General features: G+C 51.7%; 5 protein-coding genes across 5 annotated transcripts; 1 reads left to right on the top strand and 4 right to left on the bottom strand.

Moving 5' to 3' along the window:
* Positions 1-660: 660 nt before the first annotated feature.
* Positions 661-3850, bottom strand: BO94DRAFT_468295 (N-terminal nucleophile aminohydrolase; the record flags this gene model as incomplete). The annotated part of the gene is made up of 6 exons (XM_025608240.1): positions 661-1047; positions 1113-1325; positions 1384-1478; positions 1603-1662; positions 2734-3087; positions 3136-3850. 6 exons carry the CDS (start codon positions 3848-3850, stop codon positions 661-663), a joined length of 1824 nt encoding a protein of 607 aa, XP_025466471.1.
* A 278-nt stretch (positions 3851-4128) lies between these two features.
* BO94DRAFT_494239 (tubulin gamma complex associated family protein) lies at positions 4129-7801 on the bottom strand. The gene is made up of 2 exons (XM_025609223.1): positions 6227-7801; positions 4129-6171 (listed from the first exon to the last, which is right to left on the bottom strand). Exons 1-2 carry the CDS (start codon positions 7491-7493, stop codon positions 4346-4348), a joined length of 3093 nt encoding a protein of 1030 aa, XP_025466470.1. The 5' UTR covers positions 7494-7801; the 3' UTR covers positions 4129-4345.
* A 467-nt stretch (positions 7802-8268) lies between these two features.
* Positions 8269-10893, bottom strand: atfA (bZIP transcription factor atfA). Its single transcript, XM_025605466.1, has 3 exons — positions 10456-10893; positions 8941-10090; positions 8269-8874 (listed from the first exon to the last, which is right to left on the bottom strand). The coding sequence occupies exons 1-3, from the start codon at positions 10559-10561 to the stop codon at positions 8568-8570; spliced, it is 1563 nt and encodes a 520-aa protein (XP_025466469.1). The 5' UTR covers positions 10562-10893; the 3' UTR covers positions 8269-8567.
* Positions 10894-13060: 2167 nt separating this feature from the next.
* Positions 13061-14461, bottom strand: BO94DRAFT_536099 (hydroxyisourate hydrolase). The gene has a single exon (XM_025611939.1). The coding sequence runs from the start codon at positions 14449-14451 to the stop codon at positions 13447-13449; it is 1005 nt and encodes a 334-aa protein (XP_025466468.1). The 5' UTR covers positions 14452-14461; the 3' UTR covers positions 13061-13446.
* Positions 14462-15132: 671 nt separating this feature from the next.
* On the top strand, positions 15133-16186 carry BO94DRAFT_468220 (anion-transporting ATPase; the record flags this gene model as incomplete). The annotated part of the gene is made up of 2 exons (XM_025608235.1): positions 15133-15519; positions 15593-16186. 2 exons carry the CDS (start codon positions 15133-15135, stop codon positions 16184-16186), a joined length of 981 nt encoding a protein of 326 aa, XP_025466467.1.
* Positions 16187-16383: the final 197 nt, after the last annotated feature.

The following is a 16383-nucleotide window of genomic DNA, read 5'->3' as shown; positions in this document are numbered from 1 at the left end:
GGCTTGCCTCCACCATTTGATGGATCTTCCACCTTCTCACCTTCTACTGTTTACTAGTACTCGACTATTATCGATGGAGTCCGTCACATTGCTACATAATACGAGCAGAATCTCCGTCCCGGCCTCGTCGGTGGCAACTTTTTTCCCTCTCCTGCCAATGAGCATGGTCAACGTTGCTGCTCAGTGAAAGAGCTCACTCTGCAAGCCTGCCGAGGTAGTACTAACGCCTGCAGATGTTCGAGGCCCTAGAGACGTCTGACGTTGGTCTGCATTGATCATCCGGGTTCAAACGTTTCTTTCTTTAGTTATCAGCACTGCAGCATGGAACATGCAGATAGGACGACGTCGCTCTAAGCCTGTCAGATCGCAAAGACCATACTTTATCACACCGACGTGCTTATTCTCATTTGCCACCGGTTTAGAGAAGCAGGACAAATGCGGGCCTTTCCGATCGCCGGGCCCGGTCTCAAGAGCTGCAAGCGGGCTTTCCAGGTTTTGGGTGTCAAGTAAAACAGGGGTGCAAAAGCAAGTCAACCGACAAGGATGGAGAATAGAGTTTCGTCAGACAACCGCCAGCATAGAGCGTCAGAGAAAAATGATGTTCATCGATCGTTTGCGTCTACCAACATGGATGCTCCCAGTGCAGAAAATGAAAACAGCTCAGTCCTTTTCGCTGATGGCCTGCAGTCGTTCGTCGATCTCTTCCTCCGTCAAGGCCCGGAAACCAATGTCTGTCCCTTCCTGGCCATCAGCTCGTGGTCCTCCGACGATCCCGATCTCCAATTCGTGCTTCTTGAAATCAACGCTCAGAACATTGCTCAAGGCCGTGATACCCAGCTCGACAACCTCCTCCCAGCTGCCCTCGGCGTAATCCTTGTTCTTCAGCTTCTTCTCCAAGTAATTGAGCGCCTCCTGCTGCTTCGGTCCAGATGCAGTCGCCTTGTATCCGACATAGTACCCAGCGGGGTCACACTTGTAGAGTTGTGGGCCCTTCTCCGAATCAACGGAGATCAGGGTCATGGCAACTCCGAGCGGACGCATGTAAGCCTAGAAAGAAACCGTGATCCATCAGCCAATATTCTGGGCTAGTTTTTCAGACAGGTGACACAAACCCTTTGCGTGTAGACCTGGTTGATATTGGCCAGACGCTTTGCAAGGACGTCACAAGGCATCTCGTAGCCGTACTTGTATCGGAATTCAGCCGCCTCACCACGAGCACGGTCAACACTTGCTCTCGCATCAGCGATGGAGCCAGTCATGACACAGCCCACCGACGGGGAGAGTCTGAAGATGTGCGAAACGGAGGAGGGGTCGATCAATTTATCCTGGAGTGTCTATCAGACGATGCCCGATATGTCGTCTCGGGCAGCGGAGCGATCTTACAGCAACTTTCTTCTGGGACAGAACCACTGCGCAGTTCTTTCCCCTCACACCTAGCGAGGTGATGTTGGCAGAGGTGATGGCCTTGAAGGCATATTCTAAGCGCCGAGGACATTGATGGTGAGTAGACGGTCTTGATGATCTAACGTGATCGGTGGTCGGGGCTCTTCGAACGTCGTCGGAAAGAGGGGAGGTGGCGGTGGGCTTTGGAGGGTCACTTACCGACTTGGTACAGACGGCCCTGGTCTGAGAAGATGGTAATGTGTCTGTCATATGCACTTCCTGCTCACGAAGGGTGTCAGTCGGTCGATGAAGTCATGGACGTCGGGCCAGTCGAGCGACTCCGGGGAGGCTTACCAGACATGATTGCGGCGATGGATCAAAGTCGGATCGAAGACACAGGAGGTAGTGATTAATGTAGTAGCGAGGCGAAATAGATCGGGATGGGGGATAGGAAGGATCGGGGGAGGAGGGAGGAGGGACGTAGCAAAGGACGCGTGCCAGAGGGTGCCTGGCCGGAGCTCAAGCTTTGGGGCCCCGTTTGAGTAAGCTCCAGCGTCACCGCCTTCTCCGGTATCCTTTATTGTGCCGCCATCCACTTCAATTTATAGGATTTCTCTCTTGAAGGAAGTCTAGATCTAGTTTTAGAATTCGCCATGCATTGGACATTTGTCTTTCTATCTCAAAGCCCTGACATGGCCTGAGCACGCCAAACGCAACACAGTATGATCACAGTACAAAACACTATGACCCGCACTCTTACCACTCCATAGACCTTGAAGACCATCATCACATCTTCTTTTCCATCCATCTGACTCCATAGCCTCCAATCATCCCTCCATATGGATGATGATAGTGATGGAAGCAAGGATATCTATTCGTATGTGATAAGAAGTTCAGTACATCTTGTAAGTGTAGGGTATAAAGAAGAGGGAAAGCTAGTATTCCACAGAATGAGTATGACAACTCCTAGGGCATGATAGCGCTCACTAAGGTATCATCATTGCCATCCTTACGAGATGCATTTATAATTCGATCAACTTGGGTGTCCCAGTATCGTGATCCACCGTAGCGCAGCAACCGGCAAGCGACTACCAGAGTTGTGATTCATTGGGTTATAGCGGCCTTCATGACTGTCCATGATCATACATATAAATCCCTAACAAAACGCACCGTTCCTGAACTAGGGCACAGATTCACGCATTGGAGGCCTCCCATAAGAGTTGCTAGATTTTAGAGGAATATAAACATCCAGATAATCCGACGGAAACAGCGTCTAATCGCTGTCGCTATCACTGCTGCTGCTGCTGCTGCTGCTGCTGTCTTTAGGTGTGGAGGCTTTAGCACTTGTACGCTTGGCCTTGGTCTTCTTCTTATCGTCGCTGTCGCTGTCGCTATCACTGTCGCTAGAGCTCTCACTCTCACTGCTGCTCGAGATCTCCACGAAAGCAGTACGGTTCTTCTTCTTTTTCTTGCCGGGCTGAGCCTGCGCCTTCTTTCCTTTCTGCGGAGGAGGCCTCGGCTTTTGGTAATTGAACAGCGTGCCGTTAACAGCAAACAGAACAAGCTCTGCCCGTCGTCTGTTCTCGATCTTCTTCAGCATATCAGCATCAAACTGCCCGGCGATATCCTGGCTATCAAGATCCTCCTGACCCGCAGACAAGCGTATCCGGAAAGCAGCAACAGCCTTGTCATAGCTCGGCGCATCTGTCGTCGCAGGGGTCTCCTTCTTCTCTTCCGTCTCCTCAGCAGTACTCTGATCCTCAGCCTCAGCCTCAGCCTTAATAACCTCCTCCGCTATCTGCCTCAATCGTAGTTTCGCACCTTCGCTCTTCAACCCTTGCAAATAGGCAAGCAAAGCCGCATTATACTGCGCCGGAACCTGCTCCTGTGACAAGACATGCTTGAAGAGATGCGTCTCGCGATTTTTCTGAAACTTCCACGCCGAGCGATGTTTGTGATAAAGACTCAGGTAGGAAAGGATAGGCGTTTCGTGGATCTTCGGTGTCGCAGAAGCATCCTCGGTTGAACCCTCCTTCTTCTTATCCTTATTCTTCTTTTTCTTCTCTTTCTTCTTCTTCTCCTTCCCTCCTTCGTCATCCGCAATATCATCATCCTCGGGAATCTTCTCGTCCTTAGCATCATCCTTCACCTGCTCCTTCTCCTGCTCCAGCTCCTCGTCAGAACCATCATATTCCTTCGACCCAGCCGAAAACGACACTCTCTTCTTCTTTTTCTTCTTCGAAGCCTCAGCATCTTCCTTTCCTCCGTCATTCTTCACCCCCTCATCATCATCATTCTCAAGACGTCTCTTCTTGCTCTTGCGCTGCTTCTTATCCTGATCTTTATTCACGCTCGCATTCTCCTTATTCTCTTCAGGAAACGCCACAGGCGTATCCTTAGCGTTCTTGAGTTTCGGACCCATCTTTTTCCAAGCCGGGATGTGCTGCGACGATTGGGTGCTCGACATTGAGCGAGTGCCGGACTCGTGTTGTAGGAGGGTAAAGGTGCGATTTATTCGAGTCGCGTGGATTCCCGGATCGTAATGGAGAGGTTTTTAAAAGAAAATAACAATGGGTGGGTGGTGTTGGTGTATGGGTTGTTCTTGCTGGTTTGTAGAAAGTTGGGGGGAAATTTTCCACGTGAGTTGCGGAGACGGTTTGGAAGGCTCGAATGATTGCTCCGCTCCGCTCCGCTTTGGTTATCGGAATTATCAATACCAAGTAAAAGATTGATATGGGATATATTCGACTGACATATTATGCTTTGGTATACATACAACCTATGGCGAGATATCTCTATACGTATAGTCCCGTGAGATCGTCATCACTTTCATTACTTTTTGTTTTCACTTCGCTTCGCTTCCCTTCCCTTCCCATCCCAATCGAATCCTTGACTCCGTGAACAAGACCAAAATGCTCCTCAAGTAGATATAAAACCGACCGAGATAAGGCAGACGAGACTACTAGGGCCCCGTTGCGCTTCCATTTCCGCTATTCTCCGTTCCGTACGGGTCCTTTCTCTCTCGCCTGGCCTCCTTGGACGCGCTGCTTTCCGCACTGGCCCCGGCGGCGGCGGCTGCCTTGCGTCTCGCTCTTTCCTTATCGCGAGAACTGGTACCCGCGGTTCTTCTGCGGCGAACTGGTTCGTAGACATCGTTGAAGTTCATCACCACGCCGAGGAACCGCATATCCACATCAGGCTGGTAGGCAAGGTCGCCCAGGAGAACGTTCAGTCGCGAACGAAACTCGGCTGAGAGGTCCCGGAGTCGGACGCGCAGGGATGCAAGCATATGGTCATCGGCGGATAGATCATGGTGCACCGAGGATGGGGTACCAATGTCGTCGCCGCCATTTCCGATGTTTGGTGTAAACGCCACCGAGGGAGACATGGACGACGAGACGGAGTCCTTGTGTCCTCGGGTGCGCCTGGATGAGAGAAGATCGCGCTCGGTAACGCCCCAACGACCCTGCGCGGTGCGTGTCTCGATCTTTGCGCTGAGTTCTTGCCTGCGAGTGAATTCTGCGACGGAGAAAGAGTAAAGGCCGTCCACGGCGTCCTTGTATGCAAGCATGATCTTGAGGATATGGTGTAACTGGCTTAGGAAACCCTCTTCCGGCTTGTTGGTAGATGTATTCTTGAATGAGGATGAAGAGCCTAGCAGGCCCTTGTGCGTGATTGAGTTGAGGTATTTAGTGTGTGCTTCGATCAGGTCATCCAACGTGCATCCTGGCTTGGAAATGGAAGCCTGGAGTTGGTCCCAGCTGGCCTCAATCACCTCGAACAATATGTAATATTGTAGTTGGCAAACAAAGTGGATCATCTCAGCGATCACACACCTTGCCCGCTTCCAGTCAGGCCCGACTTTGTCGTTGACGCTCCCCAAGACACCTCGAGCACCAGTCATGCATCGTCGCCAAATACTGCCCAGGGCGAACTCTACGCGCTTCACACGCCAGAGAAAATTGAAGACTTTCAGATATTGAGTGGAGCCCCAGGGAGTAATGACTACATCTACCGGGGCATCGATCTTGTACTCAAGGGTGAAGCAGTCCCAGCCAATCTCTCCATGACTGAGTTCCAGCATGCGGGCATCCAGCCGACGTAGGACATCTGGGGAGTCGTATTGTGCATTAGAAGCACGAATGGCATGCTCTAGTTGGGCAGTCAACGTATGGCGGTACTGCGAATTAGCTGGTCGGTCCAGGTTCGAAGCCAATGACTCCATCAGCAGAGCGATGAAATCACCCTGTCCCAGCAACAAATATTTCTTTAGCGCCCGAAGATGGTCAAAGAGCTTGAATTTCTCGTCCATGAGATATATCAGCCGTGCCATCGTGGTCTTATAGGCTTTGTCAATCGAAGACTCCAAGGTAGCTGTATCGCCATACCGCAGCTCTTTGGAGGCTTCTTTTGAGTAGGCCTCAACCCATCCCGAGTCTCCACAACCGTATCGTATGAAGTTCAATGATTTCCCGATCAAGAACACCTTCTTAGCGAAGTCTTGTGTGATGATGGAGGGTACCATCTCATCGTCGAGCTTATACTTATCCTCCCAAACACTGGTTGCAATCCGCCGCGGGTCTGTGCTGGGCCTAAACTCCGGCTCGACAACAAAGAATTCTTTATATGGGTCGGACAACTCGCCGTCGTAAATCCAAAGTCGCAACATGTCGTAGAACGGCCGGGTAACATGGTTAAGGAGCTTCTCCGCCAGAGCGCATACAAAGGGGTCACCATGGGAAGTCGAGAAGCCATGGATCAGGGAAATCAATTGACCACCTTTCTTGTCTGTGATACCGCTGTTAGTGGGGATACCATTCATCATCGGTACAAGAGTGCTTACTCTGGGCTTCTTCAACAATAAGACTCATCAGCCGCAGCGCCATTGTTGCATCTCGCGTCCAGACAACACATCGTTTCAACGTCACACCACTCTTGGAGGCACTCCTAGGATCACTCGGATCCGCAGGTGCGGCCAGCGCCCGTCGAATCTCCCCTTCCAACGTGGCAACTAGACCTAGGTAGGAACGGAGCTCATTCGAGAGAGCTGCCCGCAAGCTCTGACTGAGAAGTCCACCTACTGAACTCTCGACGAACGACGATAAACCACGATACAGGAGACAGGGCTCTGCAAGGGAGTTTAAAAGAGATACCATCGGCACAGGTAGTGAAGGTGGTAGTTTTAAAGTGGAGGTCGAGGAGAATTGTAGGTTCGACGAGGACAAGCCCTGTAGATTGAATGGTAGATCACGCAGGAGCCCATCTTCCAGAGGTGCAGTTGGCTGGTGTTCTTTCTCCAAGCTAGTAGGCTCCGGTTGTATCGTCCTTTGATCGTCGCTGAGCGGTTCTCTCACCCCAGTATTGGCCCGACTCCGAGTGACTCGGGTTTCGCGAGCCCTTTCCACCGCTGGTAACCCAGTGTCATGCTCAGATTCTCGTTCCTTATCTGCCACCATTTCTTGCCGACGTATCGAAGCCTGTCGCTCGATCCGAGCAGGCAACTGAGATGCAGACGAGCTAATCGCCGGGCCCTCCTCATCAGATTGATCCCCCCAAACCTGTTTTGCCCTCTGACCCTTCCAGAGCACGTTCTGCAGATTCGCTGGTTCTACCAGGGGGCTTCGGGGCTCTCCCTCCTCATCCATAAATCCATCATGGTCATCCGCACTCGAGAGTCGATAAAGAAGGTATAAGATCGCCCATTTCTGCGACAAGACCGGCTGCGTCAACAAACGCGAGTATAGGTTGGAGAATCGAACGGCCTTATCGGGGCTCGCGTTCTCGCGCAGCAACTTCCGTTTGATCAGATCCGACGCGTTGTTGATATTTTCCCCACCTGCTAAGCTCCCCCTCCTGTTTATTCCTGGACCCGGAGCATTCGATGGCGAAGCCGGGTCGTTGGCTGCGCTGGTGTGGGTGTCAAGTATGCGCCACGAGCGCTGGAGAATTTCCTGGTGTCGTCTCTCCTCCGCCGCTGCGAGGGCATCTTCTGCGTCATCTGCATAATCGTCGTTGATGTCTGAAAGCGAGAGGGGAGGGGTAAGGGAATCGACAAGTTGGGAGAGGGCGTCGTCGATGCGCCGTGGGCGCGCGGGGTGACGAGCAGACATGAATGCTTTTCTAGCTCGCCTGGGAGACTCTGTCTAAAGATCCACTTTTGGTCAATTCCAATTATTCTTTATAGCTGACAGGTCGCTGTCTCTTGCGCGCAATAGACTATAGGTCGGTTGGCGTAGAATACCGCCGGCGAGATTAAACGCGGCGAGCAGGGTCGAACACAAGTGAATAGTTGGTCTTCCAATCCACTGGGCATGGCGTCCCGCACCAGTCAGAGGGACGCCTAGAGGTAGCTATAGCATACAGATTAGTCGACGTGGTTAGGCATCTGTTGCGTCGAGACTCATCGCTGAAGACTGACTGCACCGCGTATGGATGGTTTGCCCGGCTTGCGTGGTTTGGCCTCTGAACCCGCGTCTTGCCAAGCCTTCCGTTGCATCCTGCCGGTCTCCCGTGTCCGAGTCTTAGATAGTACAGCCCGACTACATAGTGGCTTCCACGCTACGTCCTCCCATCGAGTTGCAATCATTCAATCTGGAATCATTGGGATTCAATATCAGCCGATTTCCTAGACGCTCAATGACATCTAGCAAGAAAGAAGAAACGACATCAAGAAACCTCCAGTACGCCACCCAATACCGTGCTTCACAGCAAAAGAAAAGGCAAACACCCAGTGGCCCGCAAGTATCAGACAGACGAAGAGAAGCCCTTTAGCAAAGGGGGTGACAAAAAAGATGGTAAAGGAAAACATAAAATGAGTACACAATACACCACCCTCTCCTGCAAGTACTGAAGCCAGGCAGGATGAGGGCTTTCAGGGTCGAAGTAAAGGAAAGAAAACACGAGAGAAAATGAAAGCAGCCAGCCAAGCTTTTGCGCCAAATTTGCACCTTCTGGATCGAGTGATGCCCATTCCACTTCAAATTCAGCCGTCCGTTTTTAGAATCGTATACATCATAAACACCTATCCATGCCGGTGGCTCGTAGCCAATAATAAGAGTAAGACGTGGCAGGCATGCAAAGCGCCTAACCCTGCACTCCTGAAGCAAAGAAATTGGGTTGCTCGTCTAACCAAAGGTAACGGAGCAGATCCCATGTATTATTGTCGCGGTCCAAATAAGGGCTCATTACCGTCGCAGCCCCTGCGCAGGGATAGGCGCACCAGGTTGCATCCCCATAGTGCCAGAGAGGTTGTATGGGTGCGGGTCAAATCCTGTCGACATGGTGTTCATCATGATGGGCCCGAGGCCCTGGGCTTGGGAGACTGGGCAATCCTTGTGCGCCAGCAATAGAGTCTTGAGGTTGACGATCTCCTCACGGAGCTGAGTGACAGTGGCGGTGAGTGCATCGTTCTCGGAGGTAAACAGTTCAACCTTTGCTTGAAGGTTGGCAAGCCACTGCTTCTTTCGCTGACGACACTTAAGCGCCGCGACCCTAGTCCGTGTTAGCACGTAAAGCCGTCACTTAGACCTAACCGTGACAAAGGGCTCGTCATCCTACCTGTTTCTTTCGAGGAAGTTTTTCCTCTTTTCTTCATCAGTCATTTTCTTTGATTCTGTCGTTGACTTCCTCTTCAAATCATCATCTTCATCCTCGGAGTCCCCTACATCGGATGGAGGCTCAACACTACCAGATCCGTTACTCGTCTTGGCCTTTTTGTTTATGCCTTTGGATGCATCTTCTGGCTTGCGCTTGTTGTTTGCCGCAGTGCCAGCTTTCGATGAGTTCTTCTTTGCTTTGCCCTTGCCAGCAGGCTTCGTCTGCTCGCCCTGCATATCGGAAGCATCACCACTGGTCTCTCTGCCCGTTACACCATTGATGTTTTGCGAGTTACGTCTGTCTGCACCAGCTTCAAGTTGTTGATCATTGGCTTGGATACTTTGTGGCTGAATCGATGTCTGATTCGGCACAGAGAACTGGTTGGGGTTGGCCTGTCCGCCTTTGGCTAGCATGAATAGTCCATTAGCTGCATCAGCAGCATCATGATGACCGAACGGGTCGGCACCTGCAGGTTGGTTGGGCTTGATATCCATGCTGGAGTTTTGAGCGGCCGAGTCAGGATCAGAAGTTGGGTTAGAGGTTGGACCATTTAAGCTGTTCTTCTTAGCAGCATTTAGCGCAGTGCGGTGGAATTCAATGGTCGACGGTGTTGCGCCCCCACTTTGCAGCTGCTGCAGAAGTGCCTGAGAATTTGGGCTTGGAGCTGGGAACATAGAACCACCTCCGCCTGGCGTCAATCCAGTGCGAAGAGAAGATTCGTTGGGAGTAGGGAAACCTCTACCGATGCTGTCAAAGTAATCGCTGGAACCAGTCGGCCCAGGGAGCATAGCAGGGCTCAGCGGCCCGGAGCGCAACGAGTTGGACCAGCCGTAGCCACCACTTGCAGAAGTAGCACCTGGCAGGGCAGGAGAAGTAAGTGCTGCGACAGGGGGGAGAATCGATTTCCCGGGTGTTTCGCCCGAGGAACCACCACTGCCAAAGGATTGCTCGAAGGGGTTGGGTTCCAGAGAGAAAGGGTTGTGAACGGAGTTGAAGTAATCGGGAGTGTCAGTCGCGCTTGTTATGGCTGGTCGTGGAGGTGGTGCCAATGATGTTTGAGCATCTACATCCGGCTTCGGGTCCTTGAGATCCGACGACGTCGCCCTGGAGTCTGTAACCAAGCAGATGCTCGCGTCAGTGAAGCCACTAAGACGACGACGAATAGGACAGTGGGGTCTGAAACAGGGGTAGGGATGCAGAGGTTGACAAAACAACACCGCCGAGGCCAAAGTTCAAGAGAAGGGGATCTGATAACAGCAACACCCGGCCGATGACGCCAATTGTGAGGTCATCCCGACGGCGGAGGGCAGTCAACAGATCATTTTGGGGAACAGTGGCGCGCGACCAAGCCAGAACAGGCCAAGGCTCGATAATGAAGTAAGGAATTGCAAGATACAGCGGAATTTCATAATTTGGCATGGGAGGTACCAGAGTTCCACGCGCGCACACGAGGGTCGAAACAATAGATGTACTCACCTTCAGTGTCTAGGCCCGCCTTTTTCACGTCCATTGGAGAGGAATTACGTGTGTCAGTATGATGAGCTAGAGTAGTCGAAACGGTCGAAGCAACAGCCGCAGACATAGTAGCGTGGAGGGGGGTCGATATATTAGAGCGAGGGAGGTCGACAGGTGACCCGGGGATGTAAGGAAAAAAATAGCCAAGCGAGCGGACGAAGTGGCGACGACACAGAGTAAGGACGGGCGACGCTGAACAAGTATAATGGAAGGGTACGGGGGAAAGGGAGCAGAAAGTCAGAGCTAGCCGTGAGTTTAGTAAATGTGACTTGTTAATGCCGTACGGTTGCTGCGCAAACGCCTGTACCCAGAGGTCACTGAGCAAGTACACGGTATAGTAGCAGTGGTAGGGAAGGGAAAGGAAAAAGTTGTGACGTAGTCCGGGTTCGACAGGGAGATTTAGGGGGGAAAGAAAGAGGGGAGGCGGTCGAAGTGGCCGTCCGCGAGGCTAAGCCTAATCGGACTCGACTGTCTGTCACCCCGAAACCATGCAACCCTGAGAATACAAAAAGCCCGCGGGTACCAGCCAGAGTGCAACCTCGAAACACTAAGGTAGGTAGAAAAGAAAGGTTCAGGAATTTTCCTTCTCTTTTTTTTCCCTTTTTTTCTTTTTTTTTCTGGTTCTTATTTTTTTTCTTCCCTTACTCCCTTCCGTAATGGAGTACTAAATCTTTGTTGCTCTTTCCCTTTTCAAATGGCCCTTTCTTTTTTGGTACTTCGGATGGCCACCTTATGATTTCTGATTTCAAAGCAGGAATATCGATACTCCGGAACAAATCGAAGAACAATGGAAGAAAGGCAGGCGAGAAAGGAAAAAGAACACCTTACCCTATAGTGACCAGGCACAGTATGATTATGCAGGCGAATGCTGGCTGGCCCTTACTTGCAAAAACGAACTTGGAGACGGGGTGGGTTCCCGGCAATACTTTTCAACCAATCCGAGTGGTGGAAATGTGGTGGACGCGATTGTTGGATGACGGCGGAAACGATAGGCAATTCAACCCAAGAGCAATGACACACTTCCGCGCCGAGAAGAAATGGAAAGGTTATAAGAATGTTGGTCGCAATCTAGGGATGGAACCTCGAAGGCGTTCTCCCGATAAGAGGCAAAGTAAGATTGACGGGGACAGCAGTATAAACAAGTAACTGTCGACCTGGGGGGTACACCACAAACTGGCCAGCGAGGTTTGGACAGAGGGAAGAAGGGAAGGGGTAAAAACGTGAATGAGATCACGGTGACGACGACAGGAATTTTCCTGGGTTGTCGGACAGTCGGACCAGCCGGGTGGCCACTCGCGACTGAGACTAACGTACCAGCGCATCCACTTGGCCCAGCCACTCACGGGCCTGCTTCCGAGCCCCGCCCTGCAGAGTCTCAACCTGGAGCGGGTGAACGAATCATGGAGAGGGCGCCATGTTTGTCCGGCCGCAGGGCGGTGAAGATCTTCGTCTGGTCGAATGGTCCAAGTCGGCCCAAAGCCATCGTCTGAATGGCCGCCCGCGGGCCCAAATCTGGAGATAGATTCGGTCCAGCAAGAAATCCTTCCAATCCTCCGCTCCCTATCGCCGTCGCCCGGTTTCTGGGGCAGTCTGCTCGGAACGTCGATTGACCCGTCCGCTTGCTGATTGGGTCCCGGGTGATGACGCAATGCTTCTAGGGCCTTCGTCCCGTGGATTAGCATCACGTGAGGGTGTGTCGCGCTGTCTCGTTGGGGCCCAAAACAAGGATCGAGGAATCTAGTGGGTTGCCACTTGGATTCTGGACAATTCATTCAATGCACGGAGGGAGTGGTACGGGGTACACGGTAGGTTGGTAGACAGGAGGAGAAGGTTCGGAGTAGATTGTGCGCTCTCCACAATAATGAGCCCCTACAGCTGCCAGCCTGCCAGAAGTCGCATCTGGACTGGGGTCTTGGCAGTGATACTACTGCGTCCCTCAACGACTACACGATAGTGCTACACGCTAATCTATCTGTTACCACACTTCCCAGGCACGCGATCGATGTCGACTAGGGAAGGATTAATTTTTGCGTTCTATCTACTCAGCACCACCAGGTCAATAATCTCGGCGGTGATGGATGCTTTGCATCCGACTACATAGTAGAATACTTCATCTGCACATGCATATGTGCAAGTGCAAGATCACTCACCTACAATGTATGTACTTACTCGGTACGGAATACCTGTAGACGATCCCTGTCACCCAGCGTACTTTTGAATAAGGCCGCCCTTTAGGCCCAACGTCTTCAAGCCTAGTTTCGCCGCTCTCCTCCGGAGTGCATGATCATGAAAAAGTATTGGGTACCTCATACGTCCCAGAGTTAAGGGCTAAGAGAGGCCTAGATACTCCGTAGATAGACAGCAAATCAACATCTCCCGCACCTCTCCCGCAAGGTAGGAAATTTGAGCGCCCGGAGGTATCTCTACCAACCATCTAGCACATACATGACACTCCCGCCACGATTTAGCTTTTCTGGCCATGCAGCCACCGAAAATAGTGGTTGCCATGCAGGCCTTTCCGAGAATGTGTCTTAAAGTCTAGATTATTGCATGCCTTTGTTGCAGCCTACTGAGTACTATGTAGAAGCCGATGGAGCCGTGATACTAGTACCTACCCGTGTTTTAGTAGGTGAAGTTGTTCAGCTATACTTCCACCCTGCAGTTCGTCAAGATCCGTTGCTATTTTCCTTCATCCGGAAAAGTGTTCATTTACAATCAATTGCAAAGAGCGATCAAATCTGCCATGAAATCCAAATTCAGCTACATATATATCCTAAGTGGATAAGTCAAGCAGCATCCCCATAGTTTAAGCTTGGGATTCATTATTATCAAAGCAGTCAGACCCATAAGCGTCGTGTTTCAACCCTTCTCCAGATACGTCATATGGGTGCGTGGGCTCCACGATAGTCAGGAGCGATAAGACCCTTTACATATCAGAGCTTTATCAATGCGTCACGAGCCCCGATAAGTTGAATAGTTCCAGGGTCCCAACAGCACGGGAACGTGATAATGCCGCCATCCGTCCTCGCCTTCCCGGCCGCGTCCCTTAACGGTAAACTTCACCTCGACTTCGGGCCAGAAACTCTCAACTCCTTGTGCCTCGTACCATGGACCGACCTCAAACCGAACAGCCCAATTCGTTTTGCTATCGGCGGCGGGGAGACCGGAAAGGATAGCAGGGACTGACGTGGATGAAGTGGTTGTGGCTTCCCAGGTTTTGACGCGGCCGTCTGCGTCGGTCGTCGCACGAAAGCTGATGGGACTCTGGCTGCTGGAGGGTCCAGACAGGAGGGTCAAGGTCACCGGGAGGTTCGCGGCGGGAGTACCCGTCAGGGTATTCAAGACGTGGCAGGTGATGGGATCGCGAGACATCGCTGCTGGGTTTGGATTGGGGCTTGATGTCGTGTTGTGGTTGTTGGAGGGGGGTGCTGCCGAGAGATTCGAGGGTTGGAGGAGTTGGTTGCGGTAGAGGCTTAGACGATCTGTGATTGTACCCAGTTGACCATTCGACGGTGCAGGTTCTGAGCCAGGGTCCATTAAGAAGGTAGATGAAGTAGAGGAGGATTTTTGAATCGGAGAAGAAGTAAAGGGTCGTCGGGGGTCCAGCGTGCGAGAGGGCTTTTCTATCTCCGCGTCCCATGCATCGGAGAGCACCGACAGAGCTACCTTGGGATGCCCGGAGTATACCTTCAGTGGGGTAAGTCGTGGGGATTGTTGATTATTCAAATCGCAATCAAGGTTCATATTACTACATACTATGTAGTACATCAACTCAAAATTGTCCAGGGGTTTATGATTCAACAATTGCAAGTAACCATAGCTTTCTTCTTTCTTTTGGCATGAAATGTGTACAGTGCCGACTCCTGATTCTCCGACTGGCGATCTTGGGATGTTAGTGGTGGTTGCTGGCCTGATCAACATACCTAGCCCATTTTGCAACGCAAGACAGACTTCCATCAAGTGGAAACCACAACAGTATTCTGGCTAGAGGGACTAATCTAGCCTAGTAAAATCGCTGAGATGTATCTCGGGTTTCGTTTCTAGCCATCGCAGCCCCTAGATCGTCTTCAATGGCGGGGATTGAAACTCGCCGGAAGCGATTGACAGGTCGCCATCCGAGTGGAGATGGCCAGATATGGATATCGAAATACCTACGGCATGGACATTCTGCCAAAGGTCTTGATTCTCGAACTAGGAGAAGAGCAACCTGATTCTATCACATCTCCCGTGAGATGCTAGATTGATGTCACTGTTTGACGGGTGGGGTCGCCTCAGGCAGAGAGGATGGCTCTAGCACGTGCCGCGTTACAACGGCTCGAATGGAAACGCTTTTTTGCAGCGACGCCTTTTACCGGGTAAATCGTACCTGACCTTCCAGCACCCTGCGTTTGTGCTCTCTGTCATCCGGACCTGAGTTGGCCCATCTCGAGCAAGTGTGTGGGTGACTTAATCCTCCCGAGAAAGTTCTCGAAGTTCTCCAACCGCCACTACTGAAAGTTTTGGGCCTCTGCGGGGAAACGATACGTGGTAAGTCCAAGCTTCAAGATCGCGACATAGCCTCTTCAGCACGGAAGCTCACTCAATCGCGCCTTCTCAGACAACGAATCAAAGTCGGTACTAATCTATACGAGCTTCGAAATGTCTTCCGCCGTGGTGCATAGCGACGACCTCATGGAGCCCACACTCCAGTCGGTTGTTAACCAGAAGACCCTGCGCTGGATCTTTGTCGGCGGTAAAGGAGGTGTCGGCAAGACTACGACTTCTTGCTCTCTCGCGATTCAGCTTGCCAAAGTTCGCAGATCGGTCCTACTCATCTCCACCGACCCCGCACACAACCTGAGCGATGCTTTCGGACAGAAGTTCGGAAAGGAGGCCCGCCTTGTTGACGGTTATTCGAACCTCAGCGCTATGGAGATCGACCCGAACGGCAGCATTCAAGATCTCTTGGCTAGCGGCGAAGGCCAAGGAGACGACCCTATGTCTGGCATGGGTGTCGGTGGAATGATGCAGGATCTGGCGTTCAGTGTACGTTGTCAAACGCACCCTAGCTAACCAACCGTACAACTTAGTGCTCTTGGAACATGGCTGACTGTATCAGATCCCCGGTGTTGATGAAGCTATGTCTTTCGCCGAAGTTTTGAAGCAAGTCAAGTCCCTGTCCTACGAGGTTATTGTGTTTGACACCGCACCGACCGGCCACACTCTTCGCTTCCTCCAGTTCCCCACCGTGCTAGAGAAGGCTCTCGCAAAACTGTCGCAGCTGTCGTCCCAGTTTGGTCCCATGTTGAACTCGATCCTTGGTTCTCGTGGTGGATTGCCGGGTGGCCAAAACATTGACGAACTGTTGCAGAAGATGGAGTCCCTGAGGGAAACGATCAGCGAAGTCAATTCGCAGTTCAAGGACGCTGACCTGACCACCTTCGTCTGCGTCTGCATTGCAGAGTTCCTGTCTCTGTACGAAACTGAACGCATGATCCAGGAACTCACCAGCTATAATATCGATACCCATGCCATCGTGGTCAACCAGCTCCTGTTCCCGAAACAGAGCAGCGCCTGTGAACAATGCAATGCGCGGAGGAAGATGCAGAAGAAGTACTTGGAGCAGATCGAAGAGCTGTATGAAGACTTCAACGTGGTCAGAATGCCATTGCTGGTTGAAGAGGTCCGAGGCAAGGAGAAACTTGAGAAGTAAGTCAACCCGAAACTCTGGGTGTGAAATGCGTCGTGATGGCTAACTTCCTCAACAGATTTAGCGACATGCTTGTGAACCCGTATGTTCCCCCGGAGGGCAACTAAGGTGGGATGGCAAGTTAGTTTCAGTATGGTATTTGCGGCGAAATGTTGTTATTTGGACGAATCATGAAAAGAGTATAGACTATAATACACGAA

Source organism: Aspergillus sclerotioniger (genome assembly GCF_003184525.1).
Source record: "Aspergillus sclerotioniger CBS 115572 chromosome Unknown BO94scaffold_17, whole genome shotgun sequence".
Taxonomy (NCBI): Eukaryota; Fungi; Ascomycota; class Eurotiomycetes; order Eurotiales; family Aspergillaceae; genus Aspergillus; species Aspergillus sclerotioniger.
The sequence above is the reverse complement of the archived record's forward strand: the minus strand, read 5'-3'. Positions and strand labels throughout refer to the sequence as shown.

Coding starts and splice junctions, on each gene's coding strand:
- BO94DRAFT_494239 (XM_025609223.1), bottom strand. CDS start 7,493: ATGTCTGCTCGTCACCCCGCGCGCCCACGGCGCATCGACGACGCCCTC. Junction 6,172..6,226: donor TATTGTTGAAGAAGCCCAGA/GTAAGCACTCTT, acceptor GCGGTATCACAG/ACAAGAAAGGTGGTCAATTG.
- atfA (XM_025605466.1), bottom strand. CDS start 10,561: ATGTCTGCGGCTGTTGCTTCGACCGTTTCGACTACTCTAGCTCATCAT. Junction 10,091..10,455: donor GGCGGGCCTAGACACTGAAG/GTGAGTACATCT, acceptor GCTTGGTTACAG/ACTCCAGGGCGACGTCGTCG. Junction 8,875..8,940: donor AACTTCCTCGAAAGAAACAG/GTAGGATGACGA, acceptor AACACGGACTAG/GGTCGCGGCGCTTAAGTGTC.
- BO94DRAFT_536099 (XM_025611939.1), bottom strand. CDS start 14,451: ATGGAAGTCTGTCTTGCGTTGCAAAATGGGCTAGGTATGTTGATCAGG.